At 51.7% G+C, this 20,689-nt stretch overlaps 1 protein-coding gene across 6 annotated transcripts in view; it reads right to left on the bottom strand.

Moving 5' to 3' along the window:
• The window catches only part of Anks6 (ankyrin repeat and sterile alpha motif domain containing 6), a 42,402-nt gene that overhangs the window by 8,481 nt on the left and 13,232 nt on the right, over positions 1 to 20,689 (bottom strand). For 2 of the 6 annotated variants that reach the window (XM_029475711.2, XM_021160966.3), the window contains exons 5-14: positions 20,150 to 20,256; positions 17,452 to 17,600; positions 16,117 to 16,315; positions 15,363 to 15,412; positions 12,169 to 12,372; positions 9,599 to 9,752; positions 7,167 to 7,354; positions 3,611 to 3,794; positions 2,166 to 2,233; positions 206 to 322 (exon numbers count right to left, since the gene is read on the bottom strand). In XM_029475711.2, coding sequence (XP_029331571.1) covers positions 206 to 322; positions 2,166 to 2,233; positions 3,611 to 3,794; positions 7,167 to 7,354; positions 9,599 to 9,752; positions 12,169 to 12,372; positions 15,363 to 15,412; positions 16,117 to 16,315; positions 17,452 to 17,600; positions 20,150 to 20,256 — 1,420 coding nt within the window. Of the gene's footprint in view, positions 1 to 205; positions 323 to 415; positions 791 to 979; positions 1,154 to 2,165; positions 2,234 to 3,610; positions 3,795 to 7,166; positions 7,355 to 9,598; positions 9,753 to 12,168; positions 12,373 to 15,362; positions 15,413 to 16,116; positions 16,316 to 17,451; positions 17,601 to 20,149; positions 20,257 to 20,689 lie in introns of those variants that run through there. The other 4 variants (XR_015047386.1, XR_015047385.1, XR_015047387.1 and 1 more) reach the window with 4 other exon arrangements.

Genomic DNA, 20,689 nt, shown 5'->3' with positions numbered 1-20,689 from the left:
ACTTAGATTGGAGGAGCTGCAACCTTGTGGAGAGAGACCCACAAGGGAACAGGCAGCATGGGGAAGGCAAGAGGGCTCTCAGTCACCAGGAGTGTGCAAACAGGCCAACTCTAACGCCTGCTGGAGGAGACTTAGAGGGACCGTCATGAGGACCCTGATGACATTCAGCATGCGGACGAGGCTGGGGGAAGCTGAAACACAGTACCTTGCCCGCATTCAGCTCAGAGATGGCTGCCAGGATCTGCTGCCGGGAACCATCTGTCTTAATTCCCAGCTCCTGCAGGTCACCGTCGGTGAGTGTGAGGAAGGCTTCCATGTCCACCTGGGGAGAGAGGGATGTGCTGCTGTCTGTGGGACACTGTCCCCTACCACACAGGAGTCCTGCAGAGGGGCTGCTGAGGCTTCTACAGGAGCCCACTATGACCCACTACTTCCAAGTCTGGCCTGACACTTCAAGACTAATGGTTCACAGCCTAGCCCTCTGCTTCCCAACAGAGGCACTGTGGGAAGATTCAAAATGAACAGAGGAAAGTGTTGGCGACAGGGATCTGCCACTAGGAAGGGGATCCCCATGTGACTGCATGCAGCAATACGGAGTGCATGGAAGTGCTCACCGTTTGTCCCCCTACAGGACGAGGGGTGTACACTGTGGAAAGACAGCCTGAGAGATGAGCAGATGCAGGAGAGGAGAGAAGGGTCATAGAAAGCCAAGGCAGAGACACCAGCAGCGACGTGTGCAACTGTACCCTTTGTCCTTGCAGGTGACATGCTGCCAGCCCTGTTGGCCTGCCTATGTGTCAAGAAGAAATGGCCCTGCTATGGAGAGAGGATAACAGGCTTCCCATTCCTGGGGCTGGGAGATTGTCAAAGTGGCCCAGGTGAAGTCACCCTACCACCCTGCAGCAGCTTGAAACCCAGAGGGGCAGGAACAGGCTCCCACACCCAACAAATCCAGCCCTATCCACCTGGTCCTGCATACACAGTGTAGGTGTGATGGCTGGAGCTTCAGAGCCACGCTAGACTTTGGGGACAAGGGCCACACAGCTCACGGAATAGAAGCGAGGTACAGTCTGAGACATGTTCTGTGGACACCTCAACGAAGAGCAGGCAGTAGCCAGGAATCAGGAAACGGCTCTTGGAAACAAAGAAAGCTCTGTGGAAGTTTCAAAGGCCGAGGAGACAGAGAGGACAGGACAGGAAGGAAATTGAGGAAGAAGGCTGTGCACACATCTGTCTCTGCAGCTTTCCCCGAATCCCCAGCTTGCAGGGGGCGATGAGTGACAGCAGCTTTTATGTGCCAAGCTGTCACTAGAGAACTCTAAACCAGTGATCACAGCCCAGGGCTGGTGGCCTGCAGGACATTTTATTTGGTTAATACGGTGAGTTTTTAAATGTTACTGATATATAACCCACCCGCTCTGCAATTCACCATATACAGCTGTGTTTAAAGCATGCAATTAAATTAGTACACTTGGTGTCAGGACTTCCTTCTGGGAGCAGGGTCTCAAGCATCCCGGGCTGACTTTGAACTTCCTTCCGGTCTCCACCTCCTGAGTGCGGGGTTGTGTGCACAGCCACAGCTGTTTTGAGCAGTGCTGGGATTTGAACCTAGGACTTGGGGAATGCTAAGTAACTGTCTATCACCAGAACTACCCTCCACCCCCAGTTCCAGCCCAGTTTTAGGCCATTTTTTATCCCCTACAAGGAAAGCTGAGCCCAGTGGCGGCTGCTTGAATTCAGCCCCGGCATCTCTTCTTCACACAGGCCCCAAATAGTCTCACTTCTGTAGTCCAGAATGACCTGGGACCTATAGCAATCCTCCTGCCTCAGCGGTCTGAGTGCTAAGGTGACAGGCATGAGCCACCGTGCCCAGTTGACATGGGTTTTTTGTTTTTTTTTTTTTTTTTTTTTTAGTATAGAACAGTAACTCAGATACTCAGATGACCGCTGACACCATTCCTAGACACTTCTGAAACTCAAATTCAGCCCATGCAACAAAACTGTCTACAATACAGGAAAGTGCTCGCAGCTACAAACTTCCTAACAAGGGGAAAACTCTCGGGCCCTGTGTCACCAGGAGGGACTCAGATGCAGAGAGATATTTCATGCGGAAGCCCTTGCTTTAATGGTAAGTCTTAGCTGGCACTCTGGAGCAACATCCTTACCTCTTGTTCCTCGAAGATGGGCTGGTATTTCTCAAGTGATAACTTCTTAAGGATTCCAGTCAGTTCATCTTCATGAGAAAGAGATGGGATTTAAAAAAAAAAATACATTTTGGCCTTGGTAAAACACAGAAGAGTGGGTGGGTCCTACACTTCTCTAAGATTTGGTTATCTAGTAAGATTTTCCCAAGAAACCCCAGGCCAGAAACATACATATGTCAGCTGACCACCCCCACCCCACCCCTGGTGGCTGAGGCTAGGAGTGCTAAGCCATACTCTTCCCTCAGGGCAGGCCCTCAGCTCTCCAGAAAGCCCAGAGCAGTCTGAAGTGTGTGTGGGGGGCGGGCGCTGGCAGGCAGTAGATTCTGAAGTTCCAGCTACTGGGAATAAAACCTGCCTGTTCAGGAGCATACATCCAATGCCCTGGCTAAGACCAGAAGTCCTCAGTTGGTCTGAGAATGGCACCAGGGCAGGGAGGCACTGCAGACGGGGCTCAAATGAATGGAGCCCACGGCCTCCCCAGTGCAGGGGCAGCAGAGCTAGGAAGACCCAGATCAGGGTACGGAGATGGACATCCGAACAGGTAGGACAAGGAGAGGACATGAAGCCGTGTCTAGGACTAGAAGAAATGCAAGGACATGCTCAACACGGGCGTACCAGACTAGACACCAAACAGAGGACACACAGGCTGACAGGCAGAGAGAAAGGGAGGAAGAGAGCTCAGGATGGATGGAGCAGGTCATGAAATGAGATGCTGATCAACAGAGGGCGGCCAATAAATGAAGGAACAACCTATGCAGATGTCTGAGTTCTGGACATAAGGCAGCATGCGGAGAGTGTGGGCAGCGGGTGCCAAGGTCCTGGGGTGGCGCCTAAGCTCTAAGTGGAGACTGGGTTTCTTCTTTCGCTCCCTAGGCAGTGAGTACCAGTGTGGCTACTGCATGCTGAGAACCAATGAGTAGACAGCACCCTGTGACCTTAGACCCACTGAGAAGGAGCATGGTTGGTGCTCTTTCTGCCGGGTGGAAAAGTCAACACAAAGATGAAAGAAGTCCAAAGCTGCTGGCTAGTACCAAAGCCCTACCAAGATCTGCAGAAAACATTTCTGAAGGCCCTGGATCCACAGACCCCTGAAGCTCGCTCCGAACATCCATCTTATGAGACAATTCATGTCTTTTCTTAAGCTGGTGTGAATACAACCCCCTTCACCAGAACTGTAAGGACGCCGACCCGTGCAGGGCACCGGGAGAGGGAGCAACTGGGTTTAGAAAAGCCTTCCCCGGGTGTCTGCCTATCAGCAGAACAGCCTACACTCAAGTCCCATTGAAGGGTGCTTACTTCCAGGGCAGGAAAGAGATGTGTGCCCTCAGCTGGTACCACGAGGCTCTATGCTTCCAGGTCACTGTGGTGGAGGCACGGGCGTGGATTTGGGTCCCATGGAGACTCACCCTCATCGGTGATGGTGCCACTGCTGGAGCCCCCACTGCTCTTAGACTGCCGGTGAGACGAGGAGGAAGACACCGAGGACTCTGCAGTGTGCCCTTTGGGTGAGGGGGAGGGCGTAAGGGTGGGAGAGGTGCTTTTAGAGGTAGCAGAAGTTCCAGAGGGAGGCCGTTTGCTGGGGTCCAGTTTCTGCACAGGGCATAAAACAAAAATTGAAGCCATCAGCTGGTGAGGGGAGGGGATGAGGATGGGTGCTGTATCTTGGGACATGGTGGTGTCTAGTCAACAGCACCACTAGCAGGGACTGTGATGCTGTACAGAGACTCAGACGCAGAGCATCATGGACAGCCGGCCAGGAAGCCTGGGTGCCACTCCACTGCTGCCACGAGGGGTAGGGCTCACACTTAAACAATACCAAGCCTCCCGTCTCTCCACAGTATTGCGCGTCTTGGATTTACCAGTGTTCTAGTTCTCAACCTACAGAGTCTACACGTTTTACTAAATTTAAACACATTCCATTTTCATGTAATCTTACGTAAATGGTATTTATAAAATGTCAAATTAAAAATTCTAATTGTTGGGGCTGGAGAGATGGCTCCGTGGTTAGGAGCACCTGCTGCTCTTGCAGAGGACCCAGGTTCGGTTCCCAGCACCTGCACGGCAGCGCAGAACAATCAGTAACCCCATTGTCCCAATATCTCCTCTGACTTCTGGGCACCTATAAACGCACGCGGTACAGATACACAGATGTGTATCTGTTACTTTAAAAAACCCTCTAATTGTTTACTATTGGTATATAGAAATGCAACTGACCTCATATACTGACCTTGTATTCTCTGACCTTGCTAAACTTATTACCCATGAGCATCTGAGGTCTCCTTATTGTCTTCTATATGGACAGGCATGCTGTCTAAGGGCAGAGCTAGGTTCCTGCCCTCTGTGCCACTGACCATAGTCTCTAGCACAGGCTGTAGCTGTAGGCACCCTCTGTATAACAGCATCCTGCGTCCCCAGCAGGAGGGCACTTAGTCTTTACCAGCAACTATGATCCTGCTATACCAATTTTACACCTAATTCAGGAATCCCTTCCATAGCTGCTTTGTGTTTTAGCTTCTGTGTACCACAAACATGCTAGTGTCCTAGAAAGCTGGAAGAGGGTGTCAGCTCCCCTGAGACTGGAGTTACAGATGTTGTGAGTCACCACGTGGGTGCTGAGAATCAAACCTGGGTCCTCTGGGAGATCAGCCAGTGTATTTAACCACTGAGCCATTTCTCCAGCCCCTAGATTCTGAATGCTATGGGCTTTTTCTGCATTTCTTCCTTCGTTTGTTACATGGTGTGCCACAGTCACTGATTTTATAATGCTGAATCTAACTTGCATAATGAGCCCATCAGTTAGAAGGGGTTTCCTTTTCATCCATCACTGACTTAACTGTGTGGAAGATTCCAGAGTTTATGAGGACTGCCGGTGCTACATTCTTTCTTGCAGGATCATAAAAATCCACCTTGCTCCCAATTTTAGGGGATAGAGAAAACATATAGCAAAATACAGGGTCATTAAGATACAATAATCACCAGGCATGGTTCTGCACATCTTTAATTTTAGCACCAGAGAGGAAGAGGCAAAAGGATCTCTGTGAGTTTGAGGTCAGCCTGGTCTACATAGTGAGCTCCTGTCTCAAAACAAAACAAATAAACAAACAAACAAAGCCCTGTAACAGTCCCAAATATGTGTGGAACTTTAAGTAAGGAAGAAAGTGACAGATCTGGAAAGAGAAATGGCCTGACCCTCTGTCACAGTTACAGATGTTACCACACCTGTAAGTGGCTGGTGGCGTCAGCAAATCAAGAACACATGGACCACACCACCCACCAACCACACCAGAGTGAATTCACAGAGCCCCCTTCGCAGAGGCTGCAAGAGAACACATGCTTTTCTTAAGTGGGTATGGGTTGCTCACACTCAAGGGCATAAAAGAGACCTTGACACACTTACAGATAGGAGGAAACAGAACTACTACAGCAGAGCTGAGCTACGCCTCGGTAACAGGAAATTTCCTGGAAAAAACCTCAAATGACTGAAAAAATTCAAACAAAAAGAACTAACCATGGGTCAGGAAAGGAGCTCTGATCCAGCTGCTGACTGAAGGTTTGGAGTGAGCACACGCGAGCCCTAGCTCTGGGTAGAGAGGGAGCTGAGCTCTCCTACAGAGATGCAGAGGGAGCGCCTGGCTCTCAGTCATCCTTGCTGCTTTCCCAATGGTTCAGGCTTCCATGATTGGTGAACAAGTCAGAAGCCGGCCCCATGCATACCTCACCAGAGCAGTGAGCTTCCTGCTTTAAGACGAAGGACAAAATGCAGATCCAGGAGGCTCCAGTTTTGAAGACTAATTTCTATTCTTCCTAAGGGAGCCATTGAAAAGCACTTTGTGTCTCCTTACTCCTAGAGCCCACAACAGAGAGGCCATTTCACTGTCCTCTGATTGGGGCAGTGGTTTCTAAGAGTCGTGGCTGAGCCAGACTCTCTGGGGGCAGGAACTGATTCCCCGGACCCTACACTGAGGGTCAGGGCAGCAGGAAGGCCTGGAGAGTCACCTCTACACCAAGTGTCTGGAGACCCCGGGACAGGGTCATTCTCCACTGACTGTCTCTGGGACACATCTTTTGGCAGCTAACCTCGTCTCATTAGGATATACCTGCATGTTGTTACAGTTGACACACGCAGTAGTGTGGTAACAGTTAACAGCTTACACGCCTGTTTCCAACATCAGTGACAGAACACTAAATGATACTTAGTACGGTTAATGAAACCCTCAGAAAAGAACATTTTAGACAACAAAGAAGAAAACTGTTTCAGAAGCCCTCAGCTAGTAGACTTATTTTAACGGGTAGCTGTGAGTGGCCAAGTGGAAAACGTGAAAAGAGAAATATACTAATTATATAACTTTTTATATCTTATAAAGAAAATGAATCAAGATATTGGAGGAGTCTATAGCTGAACTCTAAAATAAACTTAATTATACAGGTCCTTCGTATAAATAATTCTGAACATAACAGAAATAAACCCAATGCGTCGGGGAGAAGCTGCTGGAACTAAATTATAAAAGGAACTTAAAGGATGAGGTTTTGCTGTGCAAGGGAGTTGGGATAAGAAAGCTGTGGAGACAGCAGTATCCGGGCAGAATCGGACTATTTCTCACACATCTGCTAAGGCGCAGACCTAGAGCTGAGGACGATGAGAGGTAGCTCAATGAGCTGTGGGTTAATGCAGCAGGCTGCTCCTGGCCCCGGGGTTAACCCTCCGCTGTCAACAGAGAACAGCAGGGACCACAGCAAGTGTGCACCTGAGCCCCTTCCAGTACCCCATCCCCAACCTCCCACCCCTGCCACGGAGAAAAGGTGAGTGAACAAGGGGCCTGCAGGGGCAGTCAGACCTCTGCAGGAAGTTCAGGAGTGGCCATGACTGCAGTGCCATGTGAGGCTCCCCCCAACCCCTGACATCCCAACTCTGCATGTGGGAAAGCACTGTACAGGCGTCACAGGCATCCAGAGACCAAGCACCTTGCTGCTGGAAGGGCCACTGGAAGAGCCACTACCACTGCTTGGGAGGGAGGCTGGGAGCTCAGGCGGGCTGGAGCTGGTAGCTGGCCCCACGGGACTGGACTGCTGGCGGGGCTTCTGCTCACACAAGCCGGCTGCTTTCTTCCTCTGAGCAGCGATCTGGGACAGGACACTGTCTACGCTGCCACCTGGGGAGACAGCAGTGAGCATTGTGGTCAGTCCTTCCCGCCTCATGGTGGATTGTGAGCTGTTTCAAGGTTCAGGCTTGTAAGAAAGAGTTCTACACAAGGGCCCAACGGGGCCAAGGGAGAGCCAAGTGGCATAGTGAGAAGCAGGGCAGGCAAGAGCTGGCTTTTCTTCACGCCTTCAGGGCCAGCGTGTGTAAATCCCTAATGCCACAGAACTCTATGAGCACTGAGCGCTAAGCTTCTAACTGCACCCTGACTGCCATTTTCCTCTGAGTATACTGTAACCTGGAGAAGGGTTGGGACAGACACATGGACACATATACACATGGACAGACATACACACAAGCATGCACACTCTTACTTCCTGGGGCTGTTCCCAGGAAGCCACTGGCAATGGGTATCCATGGAGTAATCCAGTTGGTTATTGCCTGCAGGGGTACCTGCCAGCACTTCCCATGGAACTGGGAGATGGAGTGTACTGACTAGCTGGATGTGGTGGTGCACACTAAGTACTGGGGAGGACTGAGGCAGGAGATCTGCACGTTCAAGGCCTGCCTGAGCAAGTTAGCAATAATCAATCACAATAAAAAGCGACCAGCGAATGAGGGATATGACTCAACAGTAGCGAGCTTGTTAGCGACAAACCACACTCACTAACTGTTGTTGGGGGTTGGTTTATTTACATTTTTGTTGTTGTTGTTTTTGGTTTGGTTTTGGTTTTTTGTTTGTTTTCAGTACAGTGTTTCTCTGTGTAGCCCTGGCTGCCCTAGAACTTGCTCTGTAGATCAGGCTGGCCTAGAACTCAGAGATCAGCCTGCTTCTCCCTCCACCTCTGCTTCTGCCTCCCAAGTGTTGGGATTAAAGGTGTGCACCACCACCACTACCACCACCACCACTACCACCTGCTACATTTATGTTTTTGAAAAGGCAAACAACTGACTCAGCCATGGAGCTCAGGCTACAGAGCTCACTGAGCAAGCCTGAAAATATCACCTGGGAGGCGCGAGACTGGCAAACCAAGCGACCTGAGGGGAACCCCTGGGACCCACAGCAGTAAGGAGAGAACTAACTCCTGCAGACTGTCCTCTGACCTCCACACTCATGGCGTGCTACACATGTGCCTACACACATACAAAAGCTCATACCCAAAATAAATTTAAAAACAGTTGTTGTTTTTAATTTCAGGAGGCATTATTTGCATGGACAAGAATATAGGAGAGCCTCAAACAGAGTTCACTAAGAAGTGGCCACTCCAAGGGAGATCTGAAAGTGCATAGAGCGGCAGCAGAAATGCATATGGACCTGAAGTGCCAGTTACAGAGCAGGCCCTCCTGCCCTCACTCATCCCTACCCCTCCCCTCCCCACCCCTGCTCATCAGGGCTCTGCAGCAGGGCTGGGTTCAAGTTCCGAGCTGGGTGAGCCTAGCTCCCTCACCTGGAGCATGCAACAATACCATAAAGGGATTGTTCAGGGACCATTTAAATGGCTCGGCGTCGTGCCTGGCACAGCGCTCAACAAATCATTTGGAGAGTATAAATATTCATAAAATGCACAAAATAAACCACTGCAAAGTTACAGCAAAAACGTTAGTGACGAGTAAGCCCTCATGAGTGCGCTGATGTCCCCCTCACCCCCTTTGCCTTGCGGCTCATCTGATCTGCAAGTTTTTTTTTTTTTCTTTTCTTTTCTTTTTTCTCCCTGATGCATGTGAGCCTTACACAGTGGCATGCAGTGGGTGTGTCCCTCTCAGAGGGCTGTCTTTGGCTCGTCCTCGAGATCTTTGAGAGCACCTGTAAGTATGCTGTGGCCTAGAATTGTGGGAGCCCCTGCTTTGACATTTCCTTGCCTCCAGCCTGCTGGGTAAGCCTGGGCACATCTCCTGCCCCAGTTGGAGTTTCGGAATCCTAGTCTGTTCAAATGGGTGACAGAATAGGAATTTCCTGAGGCTCAGTCCTCAGTAAGTGCGTGCATCATGAAACCCCTTTGCATCTTTCTCCATTTCTTATAACATTTTATAAGAAACAAGAAAAGCATTATGGACTTGACCTCTTCCTTCTCCGTCCAGCTTCACCTTGGGAAAATGAGAAAAGATGAACTCTGAGTGGACAGCTCATTAAAAATCCCCAGTGGCACCAAGAAGTGGGCGGCATACAGCCATTCTGTATGCTGCATATGGATGGAGCAGGGGACAGAAGTGGTGGGCCAGGGATTGTCCCATTTCCCAGTGGCCTGTGGCTGCTTACCTGAGCGGCTATGCAGCTCACCACCCAGCCTGCTCATGCCGCCAATGCCACTGGCACCCCCTGAGGAGTGAGGCGAGTGGTTAAAGCTCCCAGAGCTGGCGGGGGACGCGGGGCTTCTGGAGATGCTGGGGAATTTGACGGGCCTGCTGGTAGCCTGTGAGGACAAGGTGAAACAGGTAGTTAGGACAGGGCCTTGCTTCCTGACCACCCAGCGCAGTGGCACAACCATGCCCACCTCACTGACCCCCAGGGTCCCATGGCAAAGAGCTTAACCCTATTTGCTAACAACCCATTACCTCAGCTGGGCGGTGGAGCACTGTCCCAACACTGGCTGCTTGACACCAGTCTCATAGGTCAGAGTGCCCTCTGGGAAGTGCTAAGGAAGCCCCTCACTGAAAACCAGGGGAAGCCACAGTGTATCCAAGCTTGGCAAGGTGTACCCGAGGTCCAGCTTTCCTCTGTCAGGCTATCTTTGCTGCTCAGCCTGAAACATGTCCTGTGAGTCCTGTCCAGCTCAGTTCCGCCAGGTGGCAGTGCTCTGGCCATTTCCCCTCCAGGAGGACCTGCCCCCACAGTGTGCCAAGACTCTCTTGGCTCTTGGGCAGTCACTCTGTGCCTTTAGGACCGTCACCAACATCCTTCTCACTCCTTAAAGTGATGCCCTGTCCTCTGGTCTCAAAGCATGTGTCTCTGCCAAGGTAGCCTAGGCTTGGCTCCCTGTCATGCCACTGCCCCTATCCCAGAAACCTGGACATCCATGTAGCCTGAACACAGACTGTGCATGCAAGCTCGCTCTAACCACTGACTCTGTTGATCCTTGGCGACCTGTAGGCTACTGAGAGACCGGCTCTCCTCTCTAAGCACTGTCCTCGGTCCTAGCCTGAGCATATTGGAAGCACTCAGAAGGAACAAAGGCTGCAATGGACTGGATGGCGGTCCTCAGAAGACAGGTTAGTGTCCTCATCTCTAGAACCTGTGATGCTTTCAAGTGCCACCATCTCAGAGATACTTATCAATGGTGTGCCTGTGCTAAGAACTTTAAGGGGTCAGAAACATGGCACTGGAAAGACAGCTCAGGGGTTAGAAGCATCTGCTGCTCCTTCAGGGGACCCAGGTTTGATTCCTAACACCCACATGGTGGCTCACAATGATCTGCAATTCCGGTTCCAGAGGATCTGATGTTCTCTTCTGGCCTCTGCAAACACTGTACACATATGCAGTAAAATACTCAAAAACATATACTAAAACTAAAATCTTCTTTTAAAAAAAAGGAAGGAAGGAAGAAGGAAGGAAGGAAAGAAGGAAGAAAGAAAGGAAGAAAGAAAGAAGAGCAGAACAGAACAAGAAACTTGCCTGGGTCATCTATGTGCTCCCTGAATATAATCTCAGGCCTCCTTGGGACACGGGCAATTCTGACAAGAGAGGCTGAGTGACCACAGAGGCAGGGGCTGAAGAGATGCAGCCACAAGTCAGGGTATGTCCAGAAGAGTCCACAGAAGTGTTGTGTCCTTGTCTCCTGCCTCTCCCATGAGCCTCAGCGGGGGCACAGCCCTAGCCACACTTGCTTCAGCACACACAGCACTGTAAGGAAGGATCCAGTCTGAGGTGAGCAGAGCGCGAGGCCTCACCCCTATGCTCTGCCACCAATGGGTGACCCCAGAGGCCTTCTTGGTGGCCTCGTGGCTCCCAGAACACGCATTCGTCTTCTGGGTGCTCAGATACCTCTTGTAGGCGCTGTGCCTGCTGCTCTAGGCTCCATGGAGGAGGGGTCAGGAATACTTGCTGAGGGAATGAATCCTGAGCACTGACATCCGGGCCCTTGGGGTTAGTCACATTTTCAGAAAAGGTAGCCAGGGGAAGAAATCAAGGGACACTCTGCTAATCGGACAGTCCTACCTCACCTCACCCCACACACCAGGATTCCTGTCTCAACTAGGACCTGAGAGTGCCCAGCCCTGGGATAGCCCTGCCTCATGAACACAGTAGAAATCCAGGTGTCTGCTGCCATTCAGCCACCAAAGCAGCAAGACCTGTTCTGAGACCTCGTCTACAACTTACCCACTTACTGAAACCACACTGTAGACCGTCTACACACCCGAAGACACCTGGCCTGCTGACAGCTCAGAAACTGGCCAATGGCTCCAGGTGAGAGATTTTACTGAGGTCAAAGGGACAAGTGTGTCCTCCCACAAAAGCACCAGGAGTGCACACAGTGGCCCCCTAGTGTGTGTTCTTGGTCACAGTCCTGAGCATATAGTTGATTAGAGTCCAAGAACCCCATTTCTCACCCACCCCCACCAGGCCAGTGATTGTCAGGAAGTCATTCCGCAGGTCACTTCTTCGGCTGGGTCCCACTTCCCTCACCAGCTGAAGGAGAGGTGACAGAGCTAGAGTACATCCTCACACCGTATTCCCCAGAGAGAAGCCAGAGGTCCCTGCCCCCACACCCATCCCTGCAACACTTTAAACCACATGCTGTGACCCTGGGTCCTAGTGTCTGAGGTCCCCCTGCTAGCCACACACCCAGATCTCTGTGAGCAGTATCACAGTCCAGCAACCGGGTGACTTACACCGTCTGTGCCCACACAGCCCACGGGGTGGGCCCTGCTGGCTCTTGGGGGTAGTGCAGTCTTCGTGGGGTCTGCCTTCCCGTTGTGACATGTGCGGGACCTGTCAGAGCTCCACAGCTCAAAGCTGGACGGGGGCAGGAAGGGTGGGATGACGGCCTTTAGCTTGTCACTGGGGAGCCGGGGGAAGGGCGCTCCGTTTCGCAGCTGAAAAAGATGAGCCAGGATTAGATGGGCCCTGGAAGCTCCCTCTCTGGGGAAGGATCCGGGCTCCGTGCACCGTAGATGACGGCGCCTCTGCACACTTCTCCACTGGCAACGGGAGCCCAGACAGCACTGCAGGCTCTCCTTCCAGTAACCCAGGGCACTGTGGCAAGAGGAGGGTATGGACAGGAGACAGCGAACCAGAGACTAAGAGATGCTAAAGTAGCGTTCAAAGGGGATGGGGCAAAGAACATTCCAGACATAGGATGGGCAGAATGTAGGTATGCCTAGAGCCAGGGATACAGCAGGAGGTGCAGATACACAAAGCCAGCATGTGCCATGCTGGGATAAGCATAAGGGGCAGAAGCTGGGGGCTGCAAGCCCAACCACACTCCCTTCACGCCCACCATGCCCTGGCCATGGCTCCACTGTGGACATTTCCTCAACTGTGGCATAGTTTTACTCTGTGAACCTACACTGACTGGGGTCAGTATACAATCCACACCGCACTGACTGTTGGATGTCTGCAGCAGCATTCCAATGTCCACGTTTATTTTAATTAAGGGAAGGCTGAACACGGTGCCAGATGGTCCTCCACAGGGACAGACATCCCACAGCTAACCCTGCCCGGGGGTGGGCAGGCGAGCAGGCGGGCAGCTTTGCACCAGTAGCTGCAAGCATCCACCCTGGGGCCAACAGCCCCATGGGCCCCGCAGCTATCCATCCACCACGAGCCACCGAGTGAGCCCACTGGTGCCCTCTGCTGCACACAAGCAGTAGGACAGAAGAGTGCCAGGGCTGGCGGCAAGCCTCCCAGGCTTCTTTTCACAGGCTAAGCTGTTTCTCTGTCTGCCAGTCTGTAAATGGGCATCATCCTCTCTGGAATGGACAGGCTTCCCCTATCTGACAAAAGCTGGGCTAGAGACTCAGGGCAGCCAGCCCACCACAGATGGGCACTTCCAACGACTTTCACATTCTTTGCCTGAGGAGTGTCAGGAAGCCGAGGAGACCGAGGAGACCGCAGTATAAGGATGTTCACAGAGCTGTTAAAATTACAAAGAGCTACAGATGCCCCTCCCCCCAACTCCCTAGGGTCTGTCTTGGGTGAAGTCATTTTGTGATGGAATGTCCTGTCACACGGCTATTAAACATGATGTGGCTAAACAAGGTTTTAATGACATGGAAAAGATCTTGGGAAATTGTTAATAAATCAGTTCCAAGATGCTGAGGGGAAATGGCAACGCCACATTGGTGGTGCGCAGCTCTGGGGAGGTTGGGTGAGAATGTGCACAGAGCTGAACACTTAGGAAGTGCTGAGGTATTTGCTGTTCTTAGGATAACCTGATTCTACAATCCTAGATACTAAAAATGCTTAGAAAAAAAACCACAAAGGATGAAAACTAAAAATGCCACCGTGACTCACTCTGGATGTGTGATCTTAATCATCTTGGGAGACCCTAACTACACCCAACAGCCAGGCAAAGTGTGGACAAAGGCAGAGACCACTCGCTTGGCAGCTAGGTACCTAACTACCCTGCCTAGGCTTGGTAGGCGAGTTGCTCGGGCTCACCTGTCCTTGACAATACTGCCCTCTGCTGGCCAGAATTAGCATCTCAGTGCCAAGGTGCTCTAACCAGGAGAGTCTTGGTACCGGAGAACATCAAGCCCAGAGAGGTGAGGTAACACAGTCAAGATCAGACAGCACTAGGCTGAAGGCCTCCCGGGAGACAATCTCCCTTCAAAACTACCGCTGGGATGATAACCACCCCTTAGTTAGAGGCAGCTTTTCTACCAGGATCTACCTTCCACATCTCTTTAGCAATGACATCCCTGGTGTTTAATAGGAACCTGGTCACCTGGACAGATTTCAGGGGCCAGTCTGCACAGTGTGCTGTGGCCACATGAATCGACTGGAAGCCTTCTGCCCTGAGCCGAAGTGACATGGGGGATCCCCTCCCTCTTCCTCACTACACAAACTGAATGGTTTTCCTTCATGTGACATTCAGTGTCACCACAGAGCCTCAGCCACAGAACCAAGAGATCATAGACAGGAACCTCAAGAACATATGCTAAAAACAACCAAAATGAAAAAACACAGAAACCAAAATGAAAAAAAAAACCCAAAAACCCCAAACCTTCCTTTTAAGTTGTACTCAAAATGCTCTGACTTAGCAGTGGGAAGTCTAACACAGGACGTAACGGCCAGAGCTATGGAAGCCCTCTTGGACTATGAGGTAATGTTGATCAATAGAGACCTGAGAATAGACGAACTGAGGTCCCCAACTCTGTGGAGTAAGCTGCTGTCTCATTTGTGTCACTATGACCTCAGGGGCTTCTGATACTCTTAGCTTACCCTAATTCTAAGCTTACAGATCAGGAAACTGAGGCACTTCTAGACTAGAAACACTCCTTTCTCAGCTCCCCCACTTAACCAGAATGGTGAGTCTTCCTCTAATGCTGGCTGCCTATCAATTTCTCCCATCTTGTTCCTACCACATGGCCAGGCCTTGGATGTAAGTGCTAAGGTCTGGGGACCTAGGAAACCCTGGAATGGTGTTTCCCTAGCATGTTGCACACACGAGGCCCAGATACTGTGTGACTCGGCATGATGGATCCCCTTCATCCCAGCACTTGGTTGACAGAAGCAGGAGGACTAGATGTTAAGTCACCCTTGGCTACACAGCAACTGTGGGGCCACTGTGGGTTGTATGAGACTCCAAGTCTTCACAAGGCTTCATTCGCAGTTCAGGGCTGGCATCTGCTCTGATCCATAGAAGCCAGTGCTCCACTGGATGGTACCCATCTGACCATCCCTCTACCTGTGGCAAACACTCACACCCTTCCTCCTCAGAATCAAGCTGCCAGGGTCCAGCAGTCATGCCGAGTGTAACAGACAGGGCATTAGTAACCAGTACAGAAACCTCTGTTCTGCTGAGGGGCCATGGGCCGGACACAACCTCTCTTGCCTTTCATGCTTTTAGGCACCCACTCACCATGGTTGTCAGTAACACATCTTCCTTCTCTCTTCTTGGGTTCCCAGGACCTGCAGAACAAACAACAGCTTCCTGAAATGGCCTCCCTGTGACCACAGCCTGCAGAGTGGTGCTGGGGTCCCCACATCCTGGAAATCCAGCTCTCCTGGGGACGTAAATATTTAATAACAATTGGTGTTCAATATACTGACAGATGGGAGGCATTTAAAGTCCTCTCAGAGTATGTTTCCAGCCTCTGCCTTGCTGGGTCAGATAGTAGCATGCCCACTCAATAGTCTGTCTCTAACAGTAGTACCAAAGGGGTCGATCCAGGACGGGAATCTGATTGCCAGGAGGGATCTTATCAAATCTGTTTTCCTGCCAGTCTGGAAATCCTTCAGCAACCTGGCAAGGTCCTTTGGTCAGCTAAATGCCCCCAGTGGTGTGAGGCTCACCACCTTACTGTGAGAACTCCCTGTGTTTCAAGACCCTTTTAGTACCACAAGTCAATCACACTGGATGGTGAAGACACCAACCATCAAAGGCCGTGCCTGGCCTGTAGTTCTTAGTAGGAAGTGAAGAACCAGACCTCAGAGCTCCTCTGCAGGTTACTGCTGACCACTCTATTACAATCAGCATGGCATGTGCCTATTCTAGTGTCTTCCAGACCAGCTGCTGGTCCTGTGTCTCATCTCATGGCCTGCTAGAGTTCAGCAGGTGGAGCCTGGGCCTTGGTGATCCCGTTGGCACCCACCCCGGGTGCAGCTCTTCTCACCACTGTCTTTGGTTGCATGGGCTGCTTCAGGAGGCCCAAGGTGGCTAGTCCTGTCCTGGGGGGGTGCCCGCATGGTGGAGTCCAGCGCTAGCTCAGGCTCGTCAGAGAAAGGCAATGGTTGGTTGGCAGCCAGCCCACGTGGCAGTGTCTGCATGAGTTTGAGCTTTCGGAACCTGTTGGACATCCGGCTCCACCAGGACTGTGTGGGAGGGAACAGACAGGAGTCAACTGTAGCCGACAATAGGACAGACCCAGGGACAGGCCCTGGGACAAGCTCCATCCAGCGTCCCCATTCCCGGGTGCCAAGCAGCCACTGCACCCCTCCCAAAAGAGCACACTATTCACCAGATCCTTCCCCAGCCTTTCCAGGCCACCCCTCATCTCCTCGATGCCGTAACACAGAGAAACAAGGAACAGGGCAAGGAGCTGGCTGCTTGGGGTCTTACCATGAGCCAGAGACAGGCAGAGGCCGCAGTGGGTAGCTCCAAAAGCCTGATACCACTCCCTGCACAGCCCCCCTCCACCTGTACTAGAGATGTTGACAGAACTAGAACCTAAGCCATCTGTGGCTACAGCCAGTCTCCTTCCAGGGCTGAGTGTAGAACCAGGCCTACAGCCAACATCCTGAGCAGCTCCCTCCCATCAACACACAAAGTGGTGAGATGGGGTGATGGCCACAGGAGACAGCATTGTAAGACCATCTTGGACAAGCCACAGAGAAAGGCAGGCCAGAGCAGAATGACCCCAGGGGGGAGTTGGTACACGAGGCAGTGCCAGGTGTCTGTCTCTCGGGAATAAAGTTTGGCTCTAAACAAGCAGGGTGGGGCAAGAAAAGTGAGAGACACCAAGAGACTCTGGCACTTGCAGGAAGCAGCAGAGGGCTGCAGGGACCCTGAGTGGCAGTCAGATAGAAGGCATCAAACATCATCTCTGTGTTCTCAGCTTCTCCAGAAGCAGCTGCTGTGTGGGGTCAGAGAACAGCGTCCCACAGGTAAAAACAGAGCCACAGGCCCAGCGCTGCCATGCATGTGTGGTTTGTCTAGCTCAGGTCTATATGCTGCAGGATTAAAAAAAAAAAAAAAAAAACCTCTCCATTTATAAACTTGGGTTCTACACCACTATCTTGATTCCTGGCTTGTTCTAAAGTTGAGGGGAGCAATTCTAGGCCCTAAATTCTTGCAAAGCAGCTAATGGGATCACCCCAGTCTCCTCAGGTCCCCTCATTTCCTACGAGCTCCCCAGCTTTACGGCTAGTCATGCTGACATCGCCTCTTCAAAACCAATCTAGCCCTAGCAACAGGGAGCAACAGCCCCCCGCCCCCAGCCCTTTCAAACCTTCAGGCCTCCCTTGTCGTCGGGCAGCATGGGGATGCTCCAGGGTTGCCTGGCCTTCGAGTGGGGCAGGGGTGGTCGTTGGCTGGGTCGACCTCGGTCTTTATTCACCTGCATGCACACTGACGCCAGCAGTCGAACAAGTTCAGTGTCTGTGGGCACAAAAAGCAGCGCCCGACCTGTGAATACAGCTTCCTGTCCCTGGGGAGAGGACCAAGTCAACCCTTATCAGCCTTAGAACTCAGCCCTGCAACAGCAAAGCAGGCTCCCTTGAGGAGTTCAGCCTCCCCACTTCTCTCCATCTGATGTTCTTAAAGGCCCCCTCCCTCCCAGAAGGCAGGGTATTGAAAGGCATGGGACCTCAGCCAGACCACAGCAGTTCCTATTCTGGGTAGTGTCACGTAAATTACAGTCCCTCTGTATGGCTCACAAGGAGGTGACATTAACCCCAGCACATAAATGTGTCTTGAGGATTCCTCAGGAGCTCAAGGTGCTGGCCTTCAGGGTGTGCTTAAGAGCGTTCTAAATCACATTAGCTCTTCCTGCAAGCGCCTTGGGCAACCTGTGAAAATGGTTCAGTAGTCTCTCGACCCAGAAAACCCTACGAAATCATGCAAATCAAGAGGGTCAGGTCTTCGTGCTCACTTTAATGGCATCTGTGAAACTGCCACGGCCGTCAGAGATATGCCTATCTGGAAAGCCAGCAGGCACCTCAAGGATGTCTTTAAAGAATCAGTTTGTGTCACTTCAGTGGCTGTAATGGGGGAGCTGTGTAGGAATGCGCAGGCCAAAAGGTGAGGCTGAGGACTGTTTCGGCGGCCCCCCCACAGTGCTCACTTTTCCCACCCGGGCTACCTCAGAGGGCGATGCTGAACTTAACAGGGTTTAGGTGTAGAGTCTCCATTCACTGAACATCTCCAGGTAACCAAGCTTCCACAAGGCACAGTTGAAGCTCTCAGGGTCAGGTTGAACCTGACCACGGGTAAACTCCCGCGCCTCTCTGACATGGCCTCACTGAAAAGCAGCTGTCCCTAGAGAGGAAGCTGCACTACAGCAAACCACATCCCAGCAGAACTGCACTTTGGGCATTGGAGAAAACTCACCATAAACTAAATGCAAATAAAATTGTTTTAAATGCACTATTACTACTGTGAACTCAACTAGGTTGTTTTAGAAAGCATGCTGGACAAAACTGGGAAGAGAGCACTCAGCTGCTGGGCTTGGGAAGGCACCCATGCACGGTGAGGGACGCATGGGTCAGACCCCCAGAGCGGACCCTGTGCTGTGGAGCACCTGGACTCACCTGACACCCCTCTACCTGTCCATCTTTCCAATGCCCTTAGGATAAAGCAGTAAACAAGAAAGGCGGAGAAAGCCCCAACTCTAAGCATTCAATAGCAGGTAGGTCTGTGCTAAATTTAAGAGTGTTAACTGCTGGGTTCATAGCAGGCTGTAGCTCTAGTTTTGGGGGATCCAATGTCCTATCTGGCCTTCATGGGTATTGCATGTATGTGGTGCACAGTCGTCCATGCCGGGTTCAAATCACTCTACAAACATTTTTTTTTCTAATCATAAAACAATCTCTAAAGCACTAAGAATGGGTGTGGCAATACCCATAATCCCAGAAGTCAGGAGGCTGAGTTTAAAGTCAGCCAGAAGAACACAGTGAGACCCTACCTTGGGGAAAAAAAGAGGGAGGAGGAGGAGGGGAGACAGAGGGGGAGGGGAGATGAGATGGGAGGGGAGGGGAGAGGATGGGGAGGAGGAGGGGAAAGGGGGAGGAGGGAGAGGAGGAGGGGAAAGGGGGAGGAGGGGGAGGGGAAAGGGGAGGAGGGATAGAAGGGAAAGGGGGAGGAGGGGGAAGGGGGAGGGGAAAGGGGAGGAGGGATAGAAGGTAAAGGGGGAGGAGGGGAAGGGGGAGGAGAAAAGGGGAGGAGGGAGAGGAGAAGGGGGAAGGGGGAGGAGGAAGCTAGGTGTAGAGATACTCCCAAGGCTGACAAGCTGAGTAAAAGCCCCAAACCCACGCGGTGGAAGTAGGAAACTAACAAGTCATCCTCTGACCTCATGTGCACATGACACATACAAAGCAAGTGTAGTTTTTACAAAGCCTCCATTCCTACAACATGGGGCTGGGATCCCAGCTCAGGCTCAAAGCCTAAGACTCAGGAGGCCTCTGAGCTCCTCCATCTCTAGACTGAACCTTTAGGATAATCAAGAGAGTGACATGTCAGAGAGACCCAACCCTTTTTAGGGCCAGCCGGAGCAGGAGAGGCACAGAGAGAACGGCAGGACCAACAACCACCCAGAGAATCAGGGCAGACATGCTATTAAAGGACCGCTGGCCTGCAGTCTGGCCATGGCATAGAGCGGGCCTCCTTCTCCACTCCGCTTTCCCTGTCAGAGGCCCTTAATATTGCCTGCAAAGTCACTTAGTATCTCTGGCTGTGACCACAGAATGGCTCTAGGTCCTAACAGCCTGCAAAGTCATATGCCCTTGCCTGCCCTCTCTCTCTTCAACAATGCTGGGATCACTAGTGCCAGAAGAAGGCTGGCATAGTCCCGAGGGCATGGGGTGTGCCCTTGATCCCTGAGACTGACTTTTCTACAAATCAGCACAGGCTTCATACAATGAAGGGAGGCCGTGCTCCCACGGGTACCCAGGTGACCCAAGGGTGTGGCAGCCTATCTGCAGCTCACTCACCAGGATCATTCAGCAGCATCACCAGGTCAAAGGCCGTGTACCCATTTTTGGCTCGAAGAGCAACATCAGCCCCTTGATTTAGCAGATACTTGACAATTTCTTTATTTCTGGGGAACAAAGAGGCAGGCAGTTAAGCTAGTCTCATTGGGTGCTGATCACCCTACAACTCACAAGCAAAGGCTTGTTCACAGGAAGGTGCTGTGGCCCACTAGGGGTAGGGCCTACTGGTCATTGTGGATGTGACCCCCGAAAGGGGAGGTTGGGCCTCTGGCTTTGCCTCCTGGATTAAGCACTTTCTTGGACACTTGCCCTCTGCCTATGCCTTGGATCCTTTCACCAGAGGTTGGAAGTCTTGGGACCGCTCCATCTTGAACAACAACCTGGAGACCCATGAACCAGAATAAACCTTTTCTTTATAAAGTAACTGCCTTGGGCATTTTGTTAGGAGTGACACAAAACTGGCTAGTCCAGCAAGGGACAGGGAAAGTGTGGCTATGTTCCCGGACAACGAGCCTGCCAACATTAACCAGGGAACACGGT

This window comes from Mus caroli, unplaced genomic scaffold (assembly GCF_978045245.1).
Source record: "Mus caroli unplaced genomic scaffold, Mus_caroli_1 scaffold_6, whole genome shotgun sequence".
Taxonomy (NCBI): domain Eukaryota; kingdom Metazoa; phylum Chordata; class Mammalia; order Rodentia; family Muridae; genus Mus; species Mus caroli.
Note: the sequence above shows the minus strand (reverse complement) of the source record. Positions and strands in the feature narration are given on the sequence as shown.